The sequence below is a fragment of the Heloderma suspectum genome, chromosome 16, assembly GCF_057233095.1.
Source record: "Heloderma suspectum isolate Gila_16-S chromosome 16, 16-S_ref, whole genome shotgun sequence".
NCBI classification, from domain to species: domain Eukaryota; kingdom Metazoa; phylum Chordata; class Lepidosauria; order Squamata; family Helodermatidae; genus Heloderma; species Heloderma suspectum.
Window position 1 is genome coordinate 23,752,106 of NC_139473.1, and position 9,403 is coordinate 23,761,508.

At 54.3% G+C, this 9,403-nt stretch overlaps 1 protein-coding gene across 1 annotated transcript; it reads left to right on the forward strand.

Annotated features, from left to right (window-relative positions):
- Positions 1 to 5,252: 5,252 nt before the first annotated feature.
- Positions 5,253 to 7,603, forward strand: LOC146335122 (haloacid dehalogenase-like hydrolase domain-containing protein 3). Its single transcript, XM_084822482.1, has one exon. It carries the CDS (start codon positions 5,337 to 5,339, stop codon positions 6,057 to 6,059), a length of 723 nt encoding a protein of 240 aa, XP_084678608.1. The 5' UTR covers positions 5,253 to 5,336; the 3' UTR covers positions 6,060 to 7,603.
- The last annotated feature ends 1,800 nt before the right edge of the window (positions 7,604 to 9,403 follow it).

Below are 9,403 nucleotides of genomic sequence, written 5' to 3' on the forward strand. Positions count from 1 at the left end.
CCTTGCTATTCTCTGGAACTCTGCATTCAGTTGGGTATATCTTCCCCTTTCTCCCTTGCTTTTCGCTTCCCTTCTTTCCTCAGCTACTTGTAAAGCCTCATCAGACAGCCACTTGGCTTTCTTGCATTTCTTTTTCTTTGGGATGGATTGAGTTGCTGCCTCCTCAACAATGTTACGGACCTCTGTCCATAGTTCCTCAGGCACTCTGTCTATCAGGTCTAATCCCTTAAATCTATTCCTCACCTCCACTGTATATTCATCAGGGATATGATTTAGGTCATACCTGAACGGTTTAGTGGTTTTCCCGACGTTCTTCAATTTAAGCCGAAATTTTGCAAGAAGCAGCTCATGATCTGAGCCACAGTCAGCTCCAGGTCTTGCTTTTACTGACTGTATGGAGCTTCTCCATCTTTGGCTGCAAAGGACATAATCAATCTGATTTCGATATTGACCATCTTGTGACGTCCATGTGTAGAGTCACCTCTTGTGCTGTTGGAAAAGAGTGTTTGCTATGATCAGCAGGTTCTCTTGGCAAAACTCTATTAGCTTTTGTCCTGCTTCATTTTGTACACCAAGGCCATGCCTGCCTGTTATCCCGGTGATTTCTTGACTTCCTACTTTAGCATTCCAATCCCCTATGATGAAGAGGACATCTTTTTTTGGTGTTAGTTCTAGAAGGTGTTGTAGGTCTTCATAGAACCGATCAACCTCAGCTTCTTCGGCCTCAGTGGTTGGGGCATAGACTTGAATTACTGTGATGTTGAATGGTTTGCCTTGGATTCGTACTGAGATCATTCTATCATTTTTAAGATTGTACCCCAGTACTGCTTTTCCCACCCTTTTGTTGACTATGAGTGCTACTCCATTTCTTCTAAGGGATTCTTGCCCACAATAGTAGATATGATGGTCACCTGAATTAAATTCGCCCATGCCTGTCCATTTTAGTTCGCTGATTCCCAAGATGTCGATGTTCAATCTTGCCATCTCATGTTTGACCACCTCCAGCTTACCTTGATTCATTGATCTGACATTCCAGGTTCCTAAACAATATTGTTCTTTACAGCATCGGATTTTCTTTTCACCGCCAGACACATCCACAGCTGAGTGTCCTTTCGGCTTTGGCCCAGCCGCTTCACTCTTTCTGGCGCTACTTGGAAATACCCTCTGCTCTTCCCCAGTAGCATATTGGACACCTTCCGACCTGAGGGGCTCATCTTCCGGCGTCATCTCTTTTAGCCTTGTGATACGTTCCATGGGGTTTTCTTGGCAAGAATACTGGAGTGGGTTGCCATTTCCTTCTCCAGTGGACCACATTTTGTCAGAACTCTCTGCCATGACCTGTCCGTCTTGGGTGGCCCTGCACGGCATAGCTTATGGCTTCACTGAGTTACGCAAGCCCCTTCGCCACAACAAGGCAGTGATCCATGAAGGGGTTTGGCTGTGTGGATCATAACAAATTGTGGCAAGTTCTTGGTGGGATGGGGATACCAAGTCATCTTGTCTGCCTCCTGAGGAATCTGTATAATGACCAAGTAGCAACGGTAAGAACAGACCACGGAACAACGGACTGGTTTAAGATTGGGAAAGGAGTATGGCAGGGTTGTACACTCTCACCCTACCTATTCAACCTGTACACAGAACACATCATGCGACGTGCTGGGCTTGATGAATCCAAGGCTGGAGTTAAAATTGCTGGAAGGAACATTAACAATCTCCGATATGCAGATGATACCACTTTGATGGCTGAAAGCGAGGACGAGCTGAGGAACCTTACGACGAAGGTGAAAGAAGAAAGTGCAAAAGCTGGGTTGCAGTTCAACCTCAAAAAAACCAAGATTATGGCAACCAGCTTGACTGATAAGTGGCAAATAGAGGGTGAAAACGTGGAGGCAGTGACAGACTTTGTCTTTCTAGGCTCAAAGATTACTGCAAACACTGACTGCAGCCAGGAAATCAGAAGACGCTTACTTCTTGGGAGGAGAGCAGTGACAAATGTTGATAAAATAGTTAAGAGCAGAGACATCACACTGACAACAAAGGTCCGCATAGTTCAAGCAATGGTATTCCCCATAGTAACCTATGGCTGCGAGAGCTGGACCATAAGGAAGGCTGAGTGAAGGAAGATAGATGCTTTTGAACTGTGGTGCTGGAGGAAAATTCTGAGAGTGCCTTGGACCGCAAGAAGATCAAACCAGTCCATACTCCAGGAAACAAAGCCAGACTGCTCACTTGAGGGAATTTGAAAGGCAAAACTGAAGTACTTTGGCCACATAATGAGAAGACAGGATACCCTGGAGAAGATGCTGATGCTAGGGAAAGTGGAAGGCAAAAGGAAGAGGGGCCGACCAAGGGCAAGGTGGATGGATTATGTTCTGGAGGTGACGGGCTCGACCTTGGGGGAGCTGGGGGTGGCGATGGCCGACAGGAAGCTCTGGTGCAGGCTGGTCCATGCAGTCACGAAGAGTCGGAAGTGACTAATGAATAAACAACGAAATATATACTGTAAGGGCACAATCCTATGCGTGTTTAGCCAGAGAAAAGGCCTACAATTCCCAGCATTCCCCAGCCAGCCACGCATCTAAATATGCATAGAACTGCACCCTTAATGAATAAGATAGAAATAAATACCAGCCCAGGCCAGAGCCCTGCAGGCAGCAGCCCACTCGAAATGGCCACCAGTTTGAGGAGGAGCCGTTGGCAGGCGCTCCTTGAGCACCACTTTCCAGCCTGCTGTGAGCCACTGAGCCAGTGTGGTAAATTGTGGATTCCATGTCTGTCATGCAGATTCGTGGAGGAATAGGCCCATGAACATACATCAGCCACGAGACCAACACTAGGATCTCCCTGTTCAGGCAGGGGTAGCCTACATGGGCTGCCGCTACCTTCCTGCGCTGCTTGGCGGGCTTCCTGCAGGCATCGAGTTGGCCACGGTGGGAAGCCGGAAGCTGTGCCAGATGGAAATGGAACCTGCCTCAGCAGGGAGGTCAGGATCCAAAGAGAGGCGGTGGGCTCAGATTCCCTTTGTGGGAGGTGGCGCGCTCCCAGCACCACCCCACCCAGGGAACGTGCATGACCTGAAAAGCCCCACGACTCACCCCGGAGAACTGGCAGTGTCTGGAGGAGAGTGACTGGGTGGGTGGGCGGCTTGTCCCTGTGCTACTGCTGAGGCCCTGACCCGCCTCGCTCTTGTCTTTCTGCCCGACTGGTTCGGCTGCCTCAAGCGTGGAAATGAGTATTCATCAACCTGCAGTGGCCTGGCAGGGCAGAGAGCAAGAGGCATGGCAATCTTTTGCAGGAGACTCAAACTGCCCCCGGTTTAAAAACGTTTGTGCTGCAATCCTGTATTATTTGCTTCCTACAATTTTCCAAGTTTTCAGACAATTATTGCCTCCCAAAGCAGCTCACATCAATAGAGAGAGAGAGGCCCAGCCATCAGGCTTAGAAATAAAATGACAAGGCATGCAAAGGAAGGGGAGTGGAGGGGAAAGGAACCGGAGAGAACAAGGTGGCGAGCTCCAAGTGGCTGCAAAAGGCCCTCTGGGCCAGGCTGGCCTTCCCTTGCTGGCGTTCTTGCTGGAAGAGTCCTCGGCAGCGCTTGTTCCTTTGGCTGAGCGCCCTTCCCTCTTCCTTCCGCGCTCCCAGCAGGGCAGCCGTCCCCTGGAGACTCCGAGGGTCTTGTCTGGCCAGGGGGCAGGGCAAGCAGGTTCCCTGCCACGGCTCCTTCTCCTGCCCGTGAGGGGCAGGGGGGCCTCCCCTTGGCTTGGGGCCCACCCTGGGTAGCAGGGCTGCAGCAGCCTCCCTGTGGCCCGCTGGCTGATGGCGGAGGCTGGAGCTCGCTCCCCGTCTGCCCCAGGCCAGGGAAGCAGCCGTGCAGGAGAGGGCACTGCGAGAAGCCCGGAAAGGACAAATGGCACAAAGTACCCCGTAACAAAGCCCTATCCAGTCAAAAAGCATACAGGACCCTTTATTACGAAATCGGCCTATTCTGTAAAATCGGTATAGTTCTATAAAAGCCTATTGGCATTTGTTGCTTCTTTGAATGTGTGTTTATTTTGGAAGTGCTGTTTTTAGTCTGTACAGATGTTAGGTGATGAAATTCCACTGATGAAGAGTTTTGTGGCAAAACATATTTGGCTGATTTTCTAATATAGGTTTATAGAACGAGATCTGTTACGGTTTTATTATTTGTGTGTTGACGTGTTACTACGCTGCATTTGTCTGACCTGTTTTTGGTAGAAACCTGAAATCCACTGGCATCCTGCGGGGCTCATCGGCCTCCATGGGACTTCGCGGAGCACCCAAAGGGACTTTTCAAGCAGCCTCAGAGAGCGGGGGCAGATTGGGCAAGGCCCAGGATATACACCCCCAACCTGGCACCCTCCAGATGTTTTGGACTTCAACTTCCATTTGCCCCAGCCAGGATGCCCAGTGTTCAGGCATGCTGGTAGTTGTGGTCCAAGACGCCTGGAGGTTAGGAAGCCTGCACAAAGCCTCATTCCTGCTCCCGCAGGTCCTGGTCCCGCTCCCGGGGCTGCATCTCTGGGTGCTGCCACCGTCAGAGGGTGGCTGGTGGCAACTGGGACAGGCCCTTCTCAGTTGCAGCCCCCCAGCTGTGCAACCTTGTCCCCAGAGGTGATCAGCCAGTGCCAACCTCAGTAGATTTTTCATAACAGGAGAACTTTATGCTCTCAAGCTTTTTAATGGACACATGATTTAATTCCCGCCGATTTTCTGCTTTTATTGTTTTGCATTTTTTTTGAAGTTTTATTTTAAATTTAATGTTGAATTTTTAGCATTGGCCACTTTGGAAGCTTTGGCTGAAAGGCGAGATGCAAAATCTTCCAAATCTGCCTCCCTGGACACAGCTACTGTGTTGCGTTCTGTCGCCTGAAACCATCCTGGATTGGTCATTAAACCGTGATTGATGCCCCCTCCCCCACAGAAGAGGCCTGCAGCGTAACACAAGACCGGTCTGGTAAAAGCTTGCAATTCCCATTTGCAGTTCACCGTTTTTGAACATGGCTTGGCGAGGATTCAAGGGGGCCTTAGGCCAGTGCCTCTGCTGCAAGCGTCCGTCCTGCCAAGCACAATCTCCCATCTCAGCGCAGAGGAAGGCTGGAAGGGGGCATTCCCCACAGCTCGCAGAGAAACCAGCTTCACAGGCCCATTGGTACAAGACCGAGCTGGCTGCTAGAAACAAGTCAATCGCTCATCTCAGGGTGGGTTATAAACCAAGCAGAACATAGAAATAAACCTGAGAGGCGGGACGGGGCCTCCTTTTCTTTCCTCATCCTGGTTTGTCATTCCAGGCGAGGTCAACAGACCACTTTCCCGACATGATGCTGAGGCTTCAGCTTCCGACGTGGGACATGAAGGACACCCTTCTTTGGCTCTGGATCCCCGTGGGCGAGCGCTATTCTGTTGGCCAGGCCTGTGGCCTCCAGATGCCAGTCAAAACGCTCCAGCGGTCTTTCCGTCAGGCCTACAAGGCCCAAAGCCAGCGTCTGCCCAACTATGGCCTGGACCAAGGCCTCAGCTCCAAGCAGTGGTGGCTGGACGTCGTCATGGAGACCTTCTGTCTCTCCGGAGCCCACGATGATGGTGTCCTCTGGCCCATCGCAGAGCAGCTCTACCAGGATTACAGCAGCGCACGCAGCTGGGAGCTGCTCCCGGGGGCCAGCGCGACACTCCAGCAGTGCTGCCAGCTGGGCATCCCCATGGCTGTGGTCTCCAACCTTGACCGGAGGCTGCAGGAGATTCTGACCGCCTGCAGCCTCCGGCAGCACTCCAAGTTTGTCTTGAGCTCAGAAGAGGTGGGCTTTGCCAAGCCAGACAAGCAGATTTTTCTGGAAGCCCTCCACATTTCTGGGGTGCCCCCGCAGCTGGCTGCCCATGTGGGGGACCACTACGTGAACGACTGCAGGGCTGCAAGGGAGGCAGGAATGCACAGCTTCCTTGTGAAGACGGCTGGCCAGCCTGCAGCGTGGGACACGGAGGTGCCAAAAGAGCGCATCCTGCCGTCACTGCTGCACCTGCTGCTTCTGGCAGAGAAGGGCTAAGAGAGGGACACTTTTTTGGGGGGGTGCTACATGAACCCCCCCCAAACCATACCCACACAGCAAGAAGCAGCTACCATCAGCCCAGGAGGGAAAGGCTGCCGTTACTGATCTTAGGGGTCCCAGCCCCACACTTGGGCCTATTACAGATGGTACTTTTCAGAAAAAGTCTGCAGCACCAATTGGCTTGATGGGAAGGATTCTCTGATGTTAGTTTATTTATTGATAATAGTTATATCCCATCCTACCTCCACATAGCTTATAGTGGTGTATCTATAGATTTTCTCCTCAGGCCAGGATGAGTGCGTGGCTGGCCCAAGGAGGTGACCCAGAGAGATGGGAGAGTGAGGCTTTGAACTCTGTTCTCCCCAGTCCCACCCTGACACTCTCTAACCACTACGCTGCACTGCCTCTCATGACACACTTTTCTAACATGTCACGCCTCCATCGTGGAGTCTTCACCTTGCTCCACGGCAAAACACAGTTATTCAACACACTTGAAATGGTGAGCCATGGGAATGTGCCCGCCCCAGGGAACTTCCACTTCCGCTCTGAAGGCCAGCTCCACTTCCTGAACGGTTTTGTTTTAACACATGAATCATTTAACTTAATAAAGTTAACTTTATTAACTTAATATTTTAGAGGCTGACTGGTCCTCTTTCGAACTGCTCTTGCCCAGAGCTATGCGTGTCCCATGCTTCAGCAGAAGCACAGAGAAGAACGTGCAGAATATTGGGTTGGATACAGAATCCAACTTCCTAAGAATTTCATATTTAATTTAAAAAAATAAAACAAGTTTCTGGCTTGTAATAAGTCACTGCAAATATATGTTTGGCCATTTGTGGGTAACAAATACTGAAATCTCAGAGGCTGTGGTGATTTCCAGTGCTTAGGAGTAGGACTCCTGTCCCCTCCTAAAGACTAGAAAAACTAGAATAAATTATATGAAATTTCCAAATTAAATTTTGACAAAACAATTGTATGCATATTTGCTACATTTGCATAATATATACAGCTTGCAGAATCCAGCTTTCTGGAGTACAGAATTATTTTTCGTATTAGTACTCGCTATTCTCCTTTCCCCTCAGGGAGTACAGAAAGCACGACTGCCCTTTTCAACAGTGTGGCAAACAGGCGGCGCTGCTGGGCAGGAGGCGCGCAGAGCTGTGCTCGCGTGCTTGGGAGGCACCCCGGCGCGTCGCACGGATCACCCCGCTGGAAACGCCCCGTCTCTGAGGCGGACCGCGAGGGGCCCTGCTGGCCAGGCGGAGGCCGCTCTCCGGCTCCCTGCTTCTGGTGGGCCGGAAGGTGCCCGCCTGCCCGCCCGCCATGTGAAGCCCCCGCTGGTGCCCCGTGGCTGGCGTCCAGAGGAGCCGCCTCTGCGCCCCATGGGTGAAGCAGCGGCTGACAGACCTGCCCCGTTCGGCAGGCTGGGGCAGCGCTGGGGTGGGCAGCAGGCGGCTCGTCCTTGTCCGTCTGTTTGGGGGGGGGCATCAAGCCCTGGCCGGGCCGCCCGCCCCCGAGGCCCTCCTCCGCAGGCCCGCCCAGCACCCCTCGGACAGCGGCAGGCTGTGGAGCACGGCTCCCGGTCGCGCGCCGCTGTGGCCGTGCCCTCTCGGGAGCTGGCCCTGGCTCTGGGTCACAGCCTGCCCGCGGGCCGCGCCTGGGAGTGCCTCGGCAGGCGGGGGCTGCTAGAAGAGCAGAGCTGTGCGCGCCCGAGACCTGGCCCGTCAGCAGCCCAGCCACCGTGCTCGGAGAGGCTGACGTGTCCGAAGGCACTTCGAAAGGCCGCCCTGTGCAGAGGCGGGACGGCGCTCTAGGGCTGGCGCGGAGGCCCGTGCCGCCCGTGGCCAGCTCGGCGGCACCCGGCTCGGATTCTGTTGGCGCGCTGGCCTAAAGCGGAGCAACGGCCCTGCTCCCCGCAGCCCTCTCGCAGCTGCGCCACTGTGTCTTCTCGAGATGTGCTGGGTGGACTCCTCTTCCCAGGCCAGAACGGGACTGTCTGGGTCAAGCCTCCAGCGCTGCAGCCCGGGGCGGTCTGCCTGTTCCCTCCTGATGTGGTTGGACTGCAGTGTCCATCCTCCCTTCCCAGTAGCTGTGCTGGCTGGGGCCGATGGTACTTGCAATCCCACGACATCCGGAGGGCCACCAGTTGCCCCCCGCAGTAGCCTGGTCAGCAGTCGTTGGAGGAACGGAGGGGAGCGGGGCAGGCGGGTGCCCCGGCGGCACTCGTGTCCTGCGGATGGGCTTCCCACGGGGCACTGTGGGAACCTGTCAGACGGCCGGGGCCCCTTGGGCCTGACCCAGCCTCGGGGCTCTTGTGTTCTTATGCGTCATGGTGGCATAATCGTGTTCACCTAAGCAGTCCCTGCTGTGGCTGGGCCGACGGGTCCGTGACCTCTGGCGCAGCGACAGCGAGGAGACTTGTGGCCGTTCCGCTCCTGTTGAGCTCGGAACTGACGCAGTCGTGGGACTGATCTGGATGCCAGAGCATGAGCAGGAGCCCCGACTCAGAGGCTGGTCCCAGCCCAAAGGCCTCTGCAGGTTGTCCCATGAGCCCAAGCAAGCCGTATAGTGTGATCCGAAGAAGGTTTACGCAGAAGTAGGTCCCAAGTGAGCACGCAGAGCATCACAACTGCAGGCTTGTTTCCCTACAAGCAGGCCTTGTGCTACATGGCAGGCCAGCTTTCAAAAGGGGGGGGGGTTCAAAAGCAGATTGCGATGTGACGTGCTGGGGGGGGGGGAGTCCCAGGGGGCAGACATGCTTCTTACTGTGCCCGGTGCATTGGTTGCCTGTTCACATCCAGGCCTAGCCTGACGTGCTGGCGCAACCCTTTGCAGGCAGAAATGCGGGGCCGCGCAGGGGAGGCCGACTGGGCACCTGCCTAGGGCCAGCCCCCCAGCAGGGCCCACTGACCAGGGGCCCGGAGTTGCTCCTCTTCCCCAGCAGCCTGCTTGTTCCCCTGCCTCCCATTCTGGCCCAGGCAATGGTGGTGGGGAGCAGGAGATGCCGCGGACCCCAGCTCCCTGGCCGCCTGCCTGTCAAGCAAGCCAGTGGGGGCAACGATGAGGAGGAGCTGGCAGCAAATGGGGTTGGTGAGAAGGTGGAGTCACTGAGTGGGGGCACTGAGGGCGTCTTGCCCCAAACCTGGAGACAGCACTACTTGAACGGCTTGGCACCAAGTTAAGTCACTCATACCAGCCTGCCTGCATGCCGACATCTGCAGCTGAGGTCCACGTCATGTGCCCTCCAGGAAGAACAACCAAGTTGGTGGGCTCAAGGGAAAGGGCCTTTTCAGCAGTGGCTCCACAGTTGTGGAATATACTTCCAGCTGAGGTTTGGCAGA

Excerpts from the sequence above, each read along its gene's own strand:
- LOC146335122 (XM_084822482.1), top strand. The coding sequence starts at position 5,337 with ATGATGCTGAGGCTTCAGCTTCCGACGTGGGACATGAAGGACACCCTT.